The sequence below is a fragment of the Balaenoptera physalus genome (assembly GCF_965194825.1).
Source record: "Balaenoptera physalus genome assembly, chromosome: 9".
NCBI classification, from domain to species: Eukaryota; Metazoa; Chordata; class Mammalia; order Artiodactyla; family Balaenopteridae; genus Balaenoptera; species Balaenoptera physalus.
The window spans coordinates 6,952,471-6,971,060 of NC_138888.1; the positions used below are offsets into that span (position 1 = coordinate 6,952,471).

The 18,590-nt window shown below is 40.3% G+C and overlaps 1 protein-coding gene and 1 long non-coding RNA gene across 15 annotated transcripts in view; one reads left to right on the top strand and one right to left on the bottom strand.

Annotated features, from left to right (window-relative positions):
* Positions 1-18,590, top strand: part of PRKN (parkin RBR E3 ubiquitin protein ligase) — a 1,297,158-nt gene that overhangs the window by 1,080,576 nt on the left and 197,992 nt on the right. For 13 of the 14 annotated variants that reach the window (XM_082475577.1, XM_082475586.1, XM_082475576.1 and 10 more), the window contains one exon: positions 689-838. In XM_082475577.1, the coding sequence (XP_082331703.1) occupies positions 689-838 (150 nt within the window). Of the gene's footprint in view, positions 1-688; positions 839-18,590 lie in introns of those variants that run through there. The other variant, XM_082475584.1, reaches the window with a different exon arrangement.
* The window catches only part of LOC309667324, a 448,292-nt gene that overhangs the window by 348,552 nt on the left and 81,150 nt on the right, over positions 1-18,590 (bottom strand). The gene's annotated exons all lie outside the window — the stretch shown is intronic.

Genomic DNA, 18,590 nt, shown 5'->3' on the forward strand with positions numbered 1-18,590 from the left:
TCTGCAAGCTGGGGACACCGTTAAAGGGAAATGAGCCAAGCAACGGCACAGAGAAATGAAGTCAGGGATAAAAGAAATCATGCTTTAAGAATAAGAATAATGATGAAAGGAACATTTTATTCTTTAACAGAAAAACAGCAGTCTTTCTTCGTCAAGCTGAATATGCTCATTGATACCGTGTGGGCTGCTAACAATTACCTGGGGTGGAACCCTGGGACCTATTTTCAAAACGGTTTTAAAAAATCGATAGACTCCTGAGTAGAGGCATGAAAATATACTCTGTGATGAGATTGATAGTGATGTGTTATGAATGTCCATAACTTAAAGTATAGATATGTTCCCTAAAATTTGTATGAAAAAGTCTACTAAATGCAATTGGTAGTAGTAGTAAAGTCTACTAAATGCAATTGGTAGTAGTATTTTAAAAAATCAAACTTGGAAAAATCTAGTTTTTGAGGATAAATTTCTAGAAATTCGAAGAACCCATGCCTCACTTATCTGTTTTGTCAGCTGGAACTGGGAGACTTTCTCTAGGTTGTACCACACCTTACCCACCTCCAGCCCCCCCAGTTTTTACAGAAACAGACTAACAAGAAAACCCCCGAATCACCAACTATTAACATTTTGGTAGAACAGCACATCTTGGTGTCTGTATTATCACTTTGAAAAACTCATTTTCTCTTTGCAGTACAACCGGTACCAGCAATATGGCGCCGAAGAGTGCGTGCTGCAGATGGGGGGCGTGTTGTGCCCCAGCCCGGGCTGCAGAGCAGGGCTGCTTCCTGAGCCCAGCCAGAGGAAGGTCACCTGCGAAGGGGGCAGAGGCCTGGGCTGCGGGGTGAGTACCAGCCACAGCCCTGGCTCTTGACCGTGTATTTGTTTGCTTTGGCAAATGGGCTAGGATTGCTTTATTTTCATTTTCCATTTGGACTCAGACATCTTTGATATATAAGAAAATAGATTTTTAAATTCTTAACAGGATACCATATATATACATATATATATATACACATACATATATATATATGTATGTATATATATATATATTGAAAGGGAGGTAAGATTTTCTGCTTTAATTGCTATCCAAGTGTTTACTCTAAGACATGAATTACTTGGTCAGCCTTTTAAACTTTTCTTCCAGTGCTCAGCTAATTCAGAGCAAAAATGTGTGATTTCTTAATTCAGGCATTAAGTAGACAGGAGTGAAGGAGAAAGAGAATTCCTCATCTTAGCGTGATGTCTTAGTAACATTGTTTGCCTAAGTAGTTCAAGAAATAAAATGAAGATTAATATGGAAAACTTGAAATGTTATTGTGTCGTAAAAATCATTTTAAATCGAGATGAGCAAAACTTAATGGTACCTCTTAGGGAAGCAGAATAAGAAACACGGAAAATGTTTGTTCTAAGAGGTCAAACCAATATGACCTAGACAGCTTCTTGAATGGATCTGTGGCTGCGAGCTGACAGCGAAGGGGTGAGGGAAGCATAAATCAAACGCAAATAGGCTGACCAAGTTATAGGTTGAAATGACAAATGGTTAATAATCCTGATATTAAATTTCATGCAGGCCAGAAAAAGAAGTGTATGTGCTTATAAAAAGGTTATTGAATTGTGATGGGAAAGCATTTCTTTTAAAATTGCAACTTCATGACGAGTTTTGTGGACGGAGGGGTATGGATGGCAGAGAGGTATTACCCAAGCCTAATTTTTGGCTGAGCGTTGTGATTTACCTGTGCATAAACTGGCATCTGTCACCCTTCGTAAAACTCCGTATCGGTCATGGAGTGCAGCTTAACGAGCCCTGGGCTGAGTGATAAAGCAGAGTAAGTGGAAAGTGAGAAATAAAGAGGCACCATGATGCCTAAGCAGAAGGAGATACCTCTGGATTAATAATGGTGATTGCATTAGGATGAAAACTCAGGTCATGTCTGCTAGCCTTAGGAATTATGGAAATCAAACTCCACTTCCCAGCTTTAGTCTTCATCGTTTACTGTATAATCTGCACCGATTGCACGTGGCCTCAGCAAGCTGCCAAATTCTGGGATCAGAATTTCTAGCAAATGTTTTCTTTTAAAACGAGAGTTACAGTCGCTTTTAACTAATGGCTCAATTATATGCTTCTACCTGCTAACTGCTCCTGTTGTTCCATTCTCTAAAGCTGGGGGGTTCCTTTGACCCATCTTCTGTATTCAGTTGTTCATCTTGCTCTAAGAATTTTGAAGGTTTATGTAATTTAAGATTTGAACATCTTTCTCTTCCCTTTTCTACACGATGTGACATTATAAGTGACACACATATTTGAACTCCAAATCATGGAAAATTACCTTGGAAGTAAATTGAATTGCTTTAAGATCTTTGGATTAAGAGAGTTTGGGGGCAGTCCTTACCTAAAGGAGAATGGTTATCTTCAGGGTGTTTCTTTGGAAGTTCTAGGCAATGTGTTTTATTTTTATTTATTCTGTTTTGTTATTGCGGGGGTGGTAGGGGATGCTTGTTGTTTCATATATTACTTATCTATTGTTGCATAACAAATAAGCCCAAATTTGAACCTTTTAATTAATAAACATTTTTATCTCACAGATTCTGAGGGTCAGGGATCCCTGAGTAGCTTAGTTGGGTGGTTCTGGCTGAGAGTCCCATGAGGTTGGAGTCAAGCTCGGCTGTAGTTAACCCAAGGCTTGACTGGGGCTGGAAGATCCACTTCCAAGATGGCTCGACCACATGACTCTTGGCCAAAAATACCTCAGTTCCTCACTGGCTAGTGGCCCTCACCACATGGCTCTCTTCTTGCGCTACTTGTCCTCAGAATGGTAGTTAACTTACCTGGAGCAACTGATCCAACAGACAGAGCAAAGATAAAGCCACAGTGACCTGCTCTCCAAGTCTGTACACCATCACTTCTGCTTTATTCCATTGGTCAACACTGAGTACTAGATCCAGCACCCCCCACAAAGGGAAGGAAATTAGGCTCCATCTTAAAGGAAAGGGTACCAAGGAATACATGGACATATTTTGAACCACCACTGTTTGTAATTTGAAGAAGTTGAAAAAAGAACAAAGAGAAATGATTTTCTAAACTATGCACTTAACTTGATGCTTTCTTTTCCCTCCCTGCCTTTTATGCCCCAATCCCCGTAAGCTTTTTCAGACTGATGCAAATTCCTATTGCTTTGCCTTCTCAAAGACATAAATTGACCTCATCATTGCTCTTTTTCTTCAAATCCTCAACTTTCACAAAAGGATGTTAACCCAACTTACATGCCTTTGGGATTCTTGTAGTGGTTGAAAAGGAGATTGGGTTGTATGACTTAGATCCAAATACTGGCTCCATCAACTACCAGTGGTCCTAACCTTTCTGTGCCTCAGTCTCCTCACCTCTAAAATACGGTGTCTTATAATGACCCTGTATGAGACCATTATGAATATTAAATGAGCTAATGGATATAAAATGCTTAGAACAGTGCCTGGCATTATGTATATATTTGTTTAATATTTAATCAAAAGCTTAATCATTATTTATCAAAAGCTCACCTGAAAGACGTAATATTCAAGGAAAATTAACTACAGGACACTTGTTTGATCCTCTCTTCCAAATATTCTAAAATATACCCCTGAATCAAGCCAGATCTACAGCTGGGAATTAGGTACCTAGGCCTCACTATTTTAGCCCTTCAAAGAATTGCTTTCCCTACATAGTAATTTGGTGCCATCTGTTTATATTGTGGTCACTGTACAGGGAACTTGATGTTTGTGGTTCAGGACATCCCAGTGGGCTTTTCTGTGAGGAACCATGGTGCCTATTCCAGGTTCATTATGTTTGTCCTGAGGAAAGTTGTCCTGGAGGACATTGAGAATTATGCAACTACTAAGGGTTCCCTCTGAAAGCTGACTGCTGGGAAACCTAGAGCCACATTTGTGGGCCAGCTACAGCGTAGAAGTGGGTCACTAATAGAATGGATTTGGAAGCTTATTTCCTGGCTTCACTTTTTTACTTCTTTCTCTTCCCTTTTCCTGGTACATGCTGTTTTGCTGTGATTTGTACACCCTTGTAAGCTGGTGGTCTTTTCTGGATTTACGGGTGGTAATGGAAAGCTGTTGTGTGGAAGAAATCGTGGTTAGTTTATGTCATTTCAGAGGCAGAACAGGGCCCAATAAGTAGAAGTTAGAGGAAGATGAATCTCTGCTCAGTGTTTGCTCTAGCACCATGGACAGCAGCCACAAAACGGGCTGCCATGGGAGCAGTGAACCCCTCACCCTAGGCAGTGCTCAAGGAAAGTAACTGATAGCAAAGCTATGGAAGAATCACAGAGTCTTGGATGTGCTTCTCAGGCTGTAGTTTACAGGTTTATTGTAAGGTATCTGTGAATCCACCTGTGCTTAATTTGTCCTCAACTGGCAACTCTTATTATGTGGGTATCCAAGAAATGCCTGATGTTACAAAAAGGATCTCATGCATAAAAATGGTTGAGAACCAAATTCCCTGTCATTCACAGAATTTAAAAATTCAGGCTTCCAGGTACATTGTGAGGTGCCCATGGACACACAGTTTTAGAGCTGAGAAACACCGGAGCTCCAAACTGCAGAGTTCTAATTTCATCAGTCAGCCCACCACTGCATGCCTGGATGGTCCCCCATACATCCATGATTGCTGTTGTGTATAGTTTCCATCTGAAGACACAAACGTCAGCATTTTCATTGTCTTTGGCTCCTTTAAAATAGGTGCTAAGGTTAGTATTTATGACTCTCTTATTCAAACATATAGTGTTATTCCCTGGAAAATCAGATTAGCTGATCCTTTGCTCCCCTATATCACTAGGCTTAACTGTTACCCAGAGAGCAGTGTACATTAGCTAATAAAGGAAGGTAAGGATTTCCATTTAAATGATAATATCAGTCCAGCTAGGAAAGGCCTGATAGATGTGTGATGGTTGCAGCAAAATTTTTACCATTATAAAGAGTTATCTGAGCTTCAGTGCCACCTCCCAGGGTTCAAGTTGAAGTGTTACACTTGTTTCATGCCTTCATAGTCTTGTCCTCAGTAAATTCATGTATATGGAGTTCAACATTCATTGAATGACTGAGGGAATGAATGAATGAATCATAACAATGTAGAAGTAATATGAATACACTGTCACTTTTATTTTCAAATACTAATCATCCTTTACCCCAATATTAGAATTACTTACGTTGCCTCAACAAGAACCTCTTCAAAAAATATGAAATATGTAGTGTTTTACTTATACACATAGTACATAATTCAGAACACCAAAATATACTAAGTTCAGAGATCCACGAAAAGTCAGTTAGGAACCTGAAAATCCTGCAGAAATTACAGAGTTTATATGCCCTATCGAAGGCCACACAGCCAAATGAAGAATTCAGTACATCTGATGTATAAAATGTCTTAGTCTTGGGAGCACTGAGATTTTCGTTTTGAAACAGCACAGAATATTTTTACATGGATAAACAGAACTCAACGAAGAATATGTTTTGGGATCAAATAGCCTGACCTTACTCTCTGCTAACCCTTGGTCATATTTTTACTACTGCTCATAAAAATATTAATTGGTTTCCTGAGGAATTCGTGTTATGCATTATTCTTTTTCTGGCCTCATTGCTATTCATCAGAACTATCTCACTAACTTTTATGGTACCGATGTAAAATGTTGACATGTTTAATACTGGAAAACAGCAACAAAATATGGAATACATTATACTCACTGACCTGGGAAAACAAAAAGCTATAGCAATCAAACCTTGTGAGTTTTCTATAAATAAAACATCTTTATCTTATTTGGTGTTATTTTGGGATGTTATGTGTCTGAGAGATAATTTCTTAAAATAATACTAGGAATTGAATAAAGAGTTTTCTGTTTTAAATTAGAAATTCAGGGACAAGATTTAACAACTGAAAAAAAATTCGTACTCATTTAAATGAAAACCGGAGATCTTTAAAAAAAAATCGTTAAACTGACCATTAGTTAAGGAAATTAAATAGAATTTCTTAAGGCATCTGATAGTCACTCCCTCCTTTAATGAGTAGCATGCGTTGCTCTGAGGCAGATTTATCGAGGAGCTAATGAAACGTTCTCCTTGGGCTCCTCACTTCCACAGACCCCCTCCAAGCCCTCTTAACCAGGTTTGTATTCTTGCATTGTTTTCCTTGAAGAGGGTCTCAAAAATTGTAGAACCTAAAGTTACAAAGGCTCCATCCAACCTGGATCTAGACCTGTGCAAGGACGGGGTACGACCTGCTACATGCAAAGAAATTTTTGTTGAAAGCACTTATAACGATATCATTAATATATTGTTGAAGATTTTAGTTAAATGAGAGTTCAACCCTCATTTTTAGCCCTTATATAGGAAAGGAGTCGATGTAGACAAATGGAGATACCTATTCCTTTCCTCAAAGATCTAATTATTGAGTTAAAAACTTCATAAATAGATGGGAAGCCCTTTCATTTCAATATGTGGGGCTCAGAAACAGAAAGTCAGCAGATGGTCAATATTTAATAAGAAAAAGAAAAAGAGAGTGGTTACTTTTCCAATTATTTAAAGATATTTTAATTTTACAAAAATACATAATTTAACTAAATTATGTAAAGTATTTTGAAAACTATATAGAGTTCTCCCTTTTTTCCAAAGAAGAATAGAGATTAAATTCTAGACTCTAGGTATGTGTGGCTTATATTGTAATGCTTTCAAGGAGACACCAAAAAGGACAGGTATTTTCCATTATGTCTAAACATGGGTTTGTCAGCGTTAAGCTCCAGGTTGTAACCCTTCCTTGCTTTTGCCTCAACCCCCTGGCCTCTCTAGCATGTAGAGCATGGAATCAAATCTTGTTGACACGTTATTTTTTGATATACAAGATGTTCTCTATCAGAAAGTATTTTTAAAAGAAAGTGAATGTTGCAAAATGTCAGAAATATGCATTCCGTGTTTATTTGACAAGTGTCCAAAAATCTAATTTAAACACTAAGACTGGCTCATTTGCAGAGTGGAAATAAGTCTTGCTAGACTTTCTGCTTGTGAGCCAGCTTGAAGTGCAAAGATAGAAAGCTCTGGAGAGTATTTATTTTAATTAAAGAAACTGTTCATAAATGTACAAACAAGTTCTGCATAACATTCCTCTGGAAAACATTTAGCAATTGGCAAATGTTCCTAGAAAGTATTCTGCAATCTGAAATAGAAATATATATTTTCTAACCCAACACAGAGCCAGTGACCTTTCCATGTGTCTTTAGCTATTTTTTTGTTAAAATAAGGGAAGTATGAAATAATTATACTCTTTCAAAATGATAAGCTCCATCTCTTTGAATAATGTGTTAGGAAATCAATTTTGTGGCAAATTGAATAGAGGAGACTTCTTCAGCTCTACCAGCTACAAGAGAGCTCAGAACATTTTGGAAAACAGGTTTCTACTGAAGATAACATAGCTCCTGTGTGTTCATTTTGATTCTGCCCTCACCTCAGTCTAGGGCTGTGCTGTTCAATATGGTAGCCACTGACCACAAGTGGCTATTTAAATTAAAATTAAATAAAATTTAAAATTAGGTTTCTCAGTCACAGTAGCTACATTTGAGATATTCAGTGGCCACATGTGGCCTCCAGCTACTGGACTAAACCATGCAGAGAGCATATTTTCATCAATATCACAGAAAGTTCCATGGGGCAGAGAGAACAGCTATAAGACATCGCCCAAGGAGAAGCATTCACAAACTCAGACATTCCTGTGTCTCACACATAAGCGCTTTGACCTCTTCAATTCTAGTTAAGAAGAAAAATCTTTGCAGCAATTAAAGCAATTTCCTACGTTAAAAAAAAAAATGTAGAGCAGTGTTCTCCAAAGTGATGCTCGTATAGTACAGGCCCAAGGAATGTTATGTACTAGGAGGAGGGTTGGAATCGGGGACAGAGAGCCTGGGCCAAGGTCCGTGACCAAATAGCTTGGAAGCACACAGTAAGCTCGCTTAAACAGGGCTTTTTTTCTGTCGGACTTAAAGTTTTCCATATGCAAACACGCATTTGCCTGAACAAGTAGAATACCACAAGCAACCTTCCTTAAATTCTTTCGAGCAAGAACTGCCTTTTGTGTGGTACCTCTTATAAGACAGGTGTTTCATGGAACAGCTTGACTCAGGGACTCAAATCATTTGCTTTATCTGAGTAGCAAGCTTACCACAGTACACTTGGGAAGGAGCTAGTGAAACCCAAGGATCAGAACATTAGACCTACAACATTTTCCTCTTTGTAGAGGACTAATAAAACATGATTTTTTAAAAGGTATGCCATATTTGTCCTAGAGGTATTTTTAAGACTACATGTTTTTATAGTGAAATCTTTTTTGTTCTTAAACTGCTATTGGTATATAATTTTATGGATTTAAGATCCACAGAGAAGATAGGGTGAAATTTTATGACCGTGTGTGGGTAGTGACGTATTTTCAAATGATTCCTATTAAATGAACAAGAGAGATTTTTAAACTTCATAGAATAAAGGATATTATGGTAAATAAAATATTTTCAGATATTATGGTAAATAAAATATGTTCACATAGTGGGTATCAATGTATGTCAATCTCATAAAACGTTAGCTGCATAGGACAGTGTGATCCTGACAAAGGAATCATGGGGTTTTTTTAAATTTTTATTTCTATTGAAGCATAGTTGATTTACAATGTCATGTTAGTTCCTGGTATACAGCAAAGTGACTCAGTTATGTATATATAGTTTTTCATATTCTTTCACATAACGGTTTGTTGCTGCTGTTCTGGTTTTCCACACGGTCAGGAATTGCTGCAGCACATTGACAAGAGCGGTCACACTGATGTGAGCCTGGGCCACACCCAGCTGGAACTGCCCTGGGGGGGGCCACCCTCACAAAAGGGTGCCGGTTGGAGCCCACTGCCCGGCGTCCCGAATGGCAGCCCTCTCTTCCCTGTCCTTCCCAGAGGCCACTGGGGGTTCTAGAGGATGGGGAGTTCTGTTCTATCTCCTTACACTAATTAGTTTTTACCTCCCCACGATTTCTCAGGCCTTCTATCATCAGGTGGTAGAAGCCTCACCGAGACACAGTATGTTCTACTCTTTCGGGCTTGCCTCCAGCTCTCTTTTCTCGTTAGGGTCTCTCCTGAACGCTAGCCCCCTGAAACAGCTGGCTCCTCCTATATGTTTACACGGGGCATGGCCCCCATCATTCCTTCCTGTGCACTGGTTTTTCTTGATTTCCCTTCATGCTACCTTTAGAAAATGGCCTCACGGATCTGATATTGTTCTTCTAGCCCACTGTTACCTTCTCTGGTTCTCATCTCGCCTTTCATGGTGTTATATACACTCCAAATTATGAAGTATGATTATCAAAGTAGTTTTCTTTGTTCTCTCATACTCCCTTTTTAAAATTTTTTAAAAATTTATTTTATTGAGGTTGAGTTGATTTACAATGTTGTGTTAATTTCTACTGCACAGCAAAGTGATTCAGTTATACATACATATACATTCTTTTTCATATTCCTTTCCATTATGGTTTATCACAGAATATTGAATATAGTTCCCTTTGCTATACAGTAGGACCTCGTTACTTATCCATTCTCTATATACTAGTTTGCACCTGCTAACCCCAAACTCCCAATCCATCCCTCCCCCATCACCCCTTCTTGGCAACCACAAGTCTGTTCTCTATGTCTGTGAGTCTGTTTCTGCTCCGTAGATAAGTTCATTTGTGTCATATTTTTTTTAATTAATTTATTTATTTATTTAATTTTAGTTTTGGCTGCGTTGGGTCTTTGTTGCTGCGTGCGGGCTTTCTCTAGTTGTGGCGAGCGGGGGCCACTCTTCGTTGCGGTGCGCGGCCTTCTCAATGCAGTGGCTTCTCTTTTTGCGGAGCACGAGCTCTAGGCGCGCGGACTTCAGTAGTTGTGGCTTGTGGCCTCTAGAGCGCAGGCTCAGTAGTTGTGGCGCACAGGCTTAGTTGCTCCGCGGCATGTGGGATCTTCCCAGACCAGGGCTTGAACCCGTGTCCCCTTAATTGGCAGGCGGATTCTTAACCACTGCACAGGAAGTCCTGTGTCATATTTTAGACTCCACATATAAGTGATATATGGTATTTGTCTTTCTCTTTCTGACTTACTTCACTTATCATACTCCCTTTTTTAATACTATTTTTATTGTGGTAAAATATATACAATATAAAATTTGCCATTTATAACTATTTTAAAATGTACAATTCAGCAGCATCAAGTGTATTCATAATGTTGAATAACCACCACCACTGTCAATTTCCAAAGTTTTTTATCACCCCAAACAGAAACTCTGTTCCTATTAGGCAATAATTAACTCCCCATTTCTTCCAGCCCCTGGTCACCTCTAATCTACTTCCTGTCCCTATGAACTTGACTATTCTGGATATAGAAGTGGAATCATAGAATATTTGTCCTTTGATATCTGGCTTAGCATAATGTTTGTCACTTAGCACAGTGTTTTCAAGGCTCATCCGTCGTGTGTCAGAATTTCATTCCTTTGCATAGCTGAATAATATTGCATTGTATGTATACACCACATTTTGTTTCTCCCATTCTCTTTTAAAGTTTGTTCAGCTGGAGTAGTCCTTCCTCTCCGTGGATCAAAAGTCAAGCAGGCTCTCTGACTTTTAGTCACTTGCAAGTGATAGAAAGTCTTAGAGTCACTTTATGTTGTGCATTCAGGCTCTCAATCCATTAAAAATGCCTTGTGTCAAAAAATAAACTTGATGTAACATTAAATCTTCTCCCCTGGCCCCCAAGGCCCAGCCCTTTGCGCCATACCTGTGTGCACTTGGCGTAGAAGTCCAAATGGGCTGATGGAGCTCACCTGGTCGCTCTGAGGGTTCATCAGCTCCTACCTGTACTGTTGACTCTTTATTCATCTCAGATTAAGGTCGACAGGAAACAGTAGTAGCTGATTATTCACCTTATTCACCTGAAAAGTGTCTACTTCATCTACCTCCAGATCCAAGTTTTTTAATTCCAGTGCTTAAAATTAGTTTGCCTTGAATAAAAATAATTTAACCCTACATCAGTGCCTATAATGTTTCAGTCTCATTACAGGATCATCACTGCAGACCAAAGTCCCCTGTTCTAACTTGGGTAGCAAAGTCCTAACTCTGTTCCCTCTGTTCCTGTTAGGTATAACAGAAATGTGTTCCTGCCAGACATGTAGCTTATGGACATAATTGCAAAGACGTATCAAGATATGTGTGGAGGATATTCTTTGTAGCACTATTTTGTAGCACTGTTTTATAATTGATAAGAACTTGGAAACAATCAAATTTTCAATAATATTTTAGTGGTTAAATACATTTTTGACATATCTGTACAGTAAAGTACAATATCCTGTTTTAAAGAATAAGGTCAATCTGTGTGCTGATGTGAAACAATTTTTAATACATAGAATTAAGTGAAAAGAGCAAGAAAAGGAAGATCAATGCTCAAATACATAAAATATTTTCCAGAAAGAATTAAAGAAACAGTTAAAGTAGTTGCCTTTGGATAGAGAAAGTGGGGATACAGAGAAGGAAGCTTTTACTTTTCAGTTTATAACTTCCTGTAATGTGTGAGGTTTTTAAACATGTGGATATATTACTTTTACTTTTTAAAACATAAGGGATTATCTTAGTTTATGAGCTACATTTTTTATTAATTCAACTTACATTTTTTAAAAAGCTAGTAATGTTATTTGTTAAAAATAAAAGCAAAGTGAACAATAATTAAATTGGTTAGCATTTCAGACATAGTGTTTCTTTGGGGTTAGACTAGGAAGTACGCCCTCCACTGGCAGAGGCCAAGGGCATGAAAACCAAATTGTGAGGCCTAGCTACCGTTCACTCCAAGGGGTGAGGGGTGCAGGTGGTCCAGCTCGGCATCCTTTCAAACATTTAAGTGGCACAGAGCACACTCTCCTGTCATACTGTCATACTGATTTAGTTGAATGACATGTTTACGAAAAATGCAAGTAAAGTCTGCTAGGAAATTTAATTTACATTCTCAACATTACTTCTATGAAACGTGTCACCAAAAGCTTTGGACAACCAAATGCAAATAAGTGAATTTCAATTATTGTGTAGTTTTTAAATAGTTTAAGTAAATAGTTCCTACGGTATAGGAAAATATATTCTGCTGGTTTTTTGCACATATCTGAATTCTGGGAATTTTATTCTTGCAGTGTATTTTATTGTTGATTTTTGTTTATCTTTGCATTCTTGTTTATACCTATTTTCAGTAAAACTTAAACAGAGTTCAAGGTGGCCCAGACAAAATAAGCACTCAGCACTAGAGTAACATGCATTTCTCACTGCTTGTCAAACATATCATTGTAAAGGCTATCTATAAATTATTAGGTCAGTTCTCTACCAACTCCTGGATGGGGGCAGGGCTTTTCCTGGTTAAAGACAAATCACCCCTATTGTCAGTGGTCCCCAAGGGTCTATAACAGATCCAGAAACCAAGTGCCTCCTTGATCCCAAGAAATGCAGTCAGCCTTCCTCCTCGCCTACTTTGTATTTCAGTGGGCCCCAGGATTCTGCCAGGTGAGGTCCTCATCCTCTTTCACCTTTTCAGCACAGAAAGAACGAGGCTAAGAATAGAACCTTGAAGGCTCCCCCAGGCAAACCTGACCTGGCCCAGGCTGATCTTGACTCACACCTTCCCTGTGGGTTGGGGGCCTGTAGGATGGATACCTGGTAGAATCACCTGAGCCTGCTACACAGGCCTTTGTCCACCTGCCCATTAAAAGTTTACACTCTAAATAGAGAATAAGATTTTTTTCACATTAATTTTATTTAAGAATTGTTTTCAAGGAGAAGAAAAAAAATCAATTAAGACTGCAAGCCTATGGGTAAGGCACAGGCCAAATGTGTAAGCTTTGCCCCCACCTGCCCATTCTTGAACCAGGGGCAGAAGAAGGAGAAAAACAAGAAGGAAGGCTTTCAGAGGGAGAGCACACTCTCTGATGCACTCTAGGAAGTAATTTGTCAATCGGACCTATTACTGCACTTGCAAAAAAGAAAGCAATTTTCTTCCTCCTGTCTGTAGAAGCAGGCCCAGAAAGCCTGTTTCCTCCCACCATCCATGCCACCCATCGCTCTCTTTCAGGAAGAAATAATGTTGTTCCTGACATGCATTCTTCTCCCCAAAGACTTCTTGGTTCTTGTCCAACGTGCGGTGACAGTCTGGGAATTTAATGTCGAGTGATTTTTTTTTTTCCCAGTTCCTCTCAAGGTATTAGTGTTAAACTGACAGGTCCATAATTCAAAGGGAGTCTGAATTAGCTATTCCTGGGGCTACCTACCCAGACAGAACCCACTCCACTTCCAGAATGTCATCTATCCCTAAGGAGTTCTTAAGCGAATTACTGGGCACAGGTGTTTGCATTACCTCTTCCTCTCTGTGAACTCGAAGCATTGTTATGTATGCAAGCCTGCATATTGGCACCGCCTGATTATTTGGAGGAAATAATGAAAGAAGAGATACTGAGTGCCATCAACTTCTAAGTTAGTCTGTTGCAGAAATAAGATGGAATTTTACTTGCTGGATTTTTGAAGAATGTGAAGTGCTTGGAATGGATGCCTTCTAGAAAAGAAATCACAAGAAAATAGTTATTTATCAACCTTCTTTCGACCATTGACGTAAATGTTTTACATGTAAACAGGGCATAGAAAGCAAAACTATATTCAGAAGACAGCTGCTGCTTGGAAACAAAGAAATCCAATCAAACCAGCTTCTGAAAAACTCCTTTATGTGAGAACATGAGTAGGCTTTTGTCTAAGCTGTATTGTGTTATTGTAAAGGGCGGGAGCCTCTTAATCAATAAGAAAAGTTGGAGTAGAAAGATAGGATTAGAGAGAGAAGATCTTTGTCAGACTAAATCAATTGAGCCAGAACCTCCCATAGTGAGCTGGATGGAAACGGCTTCAGGTTATGAACCTTCCAAAGATTTTTAAAAGGTCTCAATGGACTTCCCTGGTGGTGCAGTGGTTAAGAATCCGCCTGCCAATGCAGGGCACACGGGTTCAAGCCCTGGTCCGGGAAGATCCCACATGCCGTGCAGCAACTAAGCCCATGCGCCACAACTACTGAGCCTGCGCTCTACAGCCCGCAAGGCACAGCTGCTGAGCCTGTGTGCCACACCTACTGAAGCCCGAGTGCCTAGAGCCCGTGCTCCGCAACAAGAGAAGCCACCGCAATGAGAAGGCCGCACACTGCAACACAGAGTAGCCCCCACTTGCGACAACTAGAGAAAGCCCGTGCGCAGCAATGAAGACCCAAGGCAGCCAAAAATAAATAAATTAAAAAAAAAAAAAAGGTCTCAAAATTGGTGTTTGGAGACTACCTTTCTGGGTGTATTTTTAGTTTGCTGTTCTGGGGAAACCAAAGATTGTTTTTGTAAGAGCTCAGAAAAGCACTAAACTTCAATAACATACATGTTTTCAATAAACTGGGTAAGCTTTTAATATTCTGAGCTCCATTTTAAAAGTCATTGATATAGAATCAGAAATTGACAGGGGCACAAATTACCCCAGAAAGTTAAGAAAACAACCAGCCTGAAACCTACTCTAAAGGCTGTCTACCTACCCTCTGTGAACAGGACTGCTTGCTGCTAGAGCCGGACCCCTGAGCGCCCAGCTCCCCAGCTACCCGCCCAGCTATGCGAGTTTCTGTCGGGTGACTGTTAGAATCCGTGTGGGCATCCACTGGTCGTAGGACAGCCTTGGTTTGCTTCCTGACTTCCATCGTCCCTTTTTCCTGCTAAACACTGATTTTTTTTCTTTTTCAATTATTCTCCTTTTTGGGAGGTGACCGCATTCCCAGGTCAGGAGGGAATCCTGAGTCGTCCAAGCCCATCCTGCTACTGCCGTGACCCTTACTAGGCGTGGTTCGGGAAGAACCCGGTCCTTCCTGTGGACTTGACTGCATGACTCAGTCATTCATCTCGAAAGCCCCTCTGTTGTTGGACTGAACATTATGTGAAAGAATACATTTCCTTTTTGTTTAAGCCAATTGAATTGGACTTTCTGAATCTCCAGCCAAAATCTCTTAACTGGTACATTTCTTAAAAATGACCAAAGGAATTCATCCACTAAAGGACTTTGGGCAGATAACCAAAAAAGAGGCACTAGATAAGGACTTTCTAATAGCAGACAAAATCGCCTTCAGATTATATCCTATAATATTTTGTGTGGTCACTGTAGCTAGAAGCAGCAACAAAAAAAAATGTGCCCTCATTCCTCTCTGGCTAAATGGATTGTAATGCGCTCCATTACTTTATTCAGACATGAGTGCCATGGTGTGCAACCGAGAACCCAAACAGCGGTGGCTTAACTCGATGGATGTTTATTTCTCTCTCTCATAAAGACCTTGAGCTGGGAGGATGGCTCTGCCCCGCAAAGTCTTTAGTTGGTCTCACCTGTGTGGTACAGGAGGCCCAGCACCATGTCCGCATTTCAACCAGGGCTAAAGGGGATGGGGAAGAGGGGGACATTTCACTCCTGAGGCCAGATCCCGAAGAGGCACGCAGTACCGCGCCCGCACCGCATGGAGAGGAGTTAGCTGCGTGGCCACGTGGCTGATCCCAAAGGCAAGAGTGCCATGCATCCAGCTGAAGTTGTTACTAAGAAGGAAAGGGCAAATAGGTGGTGGAGAATGAAGGCCAGTCTCTGCCACATCTGCCATACGTCCTCTCTCCCCCGTAATCTGCACCCAAATACATCCACTTCTTTCCATTCACAGATTTTTGCATTTTCATGCAGTAAAAACAAAACAAAAAAAGTCTTCTGAGCAGAATGCTGCGTCCTCTTTATTTCTAACAGGGCTGAGTGCTTGCTTTGTGATCTTTTCTTTCAACAATGTATATCTTTCACTTTCTGTGTTCAAAGGCATGAAAATTAGACCTCTAACTCTCACTAATACCCATAAAATTGTGTTCACCCCTGACATCAAAAGGTGTTGCCACAATACCCTCCTGAATTTGTGCAGATGAATAGAGTTAGCATTCAGTATTGCTACAAACTGAGAGTAGAGGTACCATTCTGGAAAATTCCCCAGTTGGACTGAAGCTTTCACCTGATGATCTTTTTGTTCTAATTTTACATACAAATGCACTGCTTAATGGTGTAGAACCAAACATACCACAGATTGAAGCTTTTGGGAGTTACAAATAGAATATGAGATTTCACGTAGCACTTGGAGTAATAGCAGCTTCTGATTTACGTTTCTAATGGCCGTCCTAGGAGTTTTAGCTTTTGTTCTTCTCCTGCAATCACTAGAAATCATGCTGTTTTCAGCAACTTCGCTATTCTAATGAGAAACATTCACCGAAGGAAAAATTCAATATATCCTTCCTTATATTTAAAATAAGTCAGCAATACTTGTGTGGGAAAGTTATTTATTTGTTGTAAATGAGTTAATTGATTGCTGTGTCTGTGGCACTGCACCTGGCACTCAGCACAGGGAGGCGAGGACACAGGACAGCGCTGGAGAAGCACGTAATCTGGTGGGAAGATGAGACACCCAGCGCGAAACGGCACATCCACATGGCAGCGTCGATTCATGCCAAGTAGTGTGCCACAGAAAGCCAGAAGAGTCAAGGGCCTTCTTACCCAGCCCCATATCATCTTTTTTTTAATTAATTAATTTATTTATTTATTTTTGGCTGTGTTGGGTCTTCGTTTCTGTGCGAGGGCTTTCTCTAGTTGCGGCGAGTGGGGGCCACTCTTCATCGCGGTGCGCGGGCCTCTCACTCTCACGGCCTCTCTTGTTGGGAGCACAGGCTCCAGACGCGCAGGCTCAGTAGTTGTGGCTCACGGGCCTAGTTGCTCTGCGGCATGTGGGATCTTCCCAGACCAGGGCTCGAACCCGTGTCCCCTGCATTGGCAGGCAGATTCTCAACCACTGCGCCACCAGGGAAGCCCCCCATATCATCTTGAACATAGTTCATTTTAACACGTGTCCCATTGCTTGTTTACATACCATTTACCCCCTGTTAATCTGTGGGCCCCTGGTAGGGTGAGCAGGGCTGCATTCTATTCATTTTTGTATCCTCAGCATCCAGCAGGGTACTCAGCATATACGTAGTTGTACGTTGAATTAAACAATGAGAGGGGAAGGCTTTGAACAGTCGTGGGTGGGAAGCTTCATTAAGGACCTGGGAGGATGGAAAAAGTTTGCCTAGTGGGAACTGGAAATATTCTAGGCATAAGTCTCTGCCCCAGAGTGGAGGTAGAGAAGGAGTGGGCAAGGGGGTCTGCAAAAAAACACCTGAGCGGGGATTGCTGATTTGATGACTCGGGAGGGACCAAGGCTCACGGGGCTCTTATCACTCAGCTAGGGATCTTAGACTTTGTCCTACTGACCGTGGAGACCAGGGAGGGGCTTTCAGGGAAGTAACGTGATCAGATCTTTTGGAAAAAATAATCTAGTGTCAGTGTGGAGTATGGCTGGAAATGAGAAATGACTGAAGTCACTGCTAAAAGGTAAACTCAGGCACATTAAAATGGTCCAGAGTTTATTTGAGCAAACACGGATTCAGATCCGGCAGCATCAAACCTCAGGTGGTTAGGACCCCCACCAACGGGAGCTGGGGGAGAGGTCTTCATGGAGAAGATGCAGAAACAAAGCAAGGAAATGGTTTGGTAGGTTACAGCTGAAGCAGTTGCCTTGTTTGGGAAAACGGATTGGCTGGCTGTGACGGGTTGTCCTCAGGTTTCATTTTCTCCAATTCCAGTGAGTGGACTCTTAGGTTCTGGTTTGTGTATGTGAGTTAAGAAGGCGTTCGCGGCCCCTCAGTCTGTCAAACAACTTCCTTGTTTAATTACCTTACCATCACCAAGACCATTTTGACCAATAACCCGCCTAAAAACCTTGTAAAACAGATATTACGATTTATCTTTTTTTCTCATACAAGTTTTTCAGAAATTATTTTAAGGATTCTAGTTTTGCAATATTAACTTCACTTCAAATCGACACCTTAGGGCTGAGGAAGATTTAGGTCACTCTTTTAGTTTAGAGATTATTTAGAAATTGAATTCACAACCACTTTCTATATAATGTTTAATAGATAACGTGTAATAATAACAGTGATGCAATGTACACTTTATAATATTTACTTATCTATATTTCTTATGCTACACATTGTTTACTACCTTTTATCTACAAATAAGTGCTTAATAGTTAATAATCTTCAATATTAACTATTCTTCTTTGTTTCCTTGACATCCACCATGGTATCCAACACACGTATAATTGTATAAGAGGGTTTCATATTTAAGTCCCTCAAGTGAAATCGTTCCCAGATGGTAATTGTGAAAGTTTTTAACAATATTTGAGAAATGGAGCAAGTGACGGGGGTGGACCATGCCAGCCACCCTCTCTAGTCAGATATCTCAGCATCCATGCATCCAGTGAACAGAAGAAAGTCAGACATGTAGCAGGAAGCTTTCCAAGCTCTGGAGGTGGAGAAGAACTTTGACATGAGATGTCAGGCATATTGCCATGTGAGTACCTCCCTTCTCTAATCCCCATTAGTTTCTATTTAGCAAGAGTGTGTTTTCCTAAACAACTT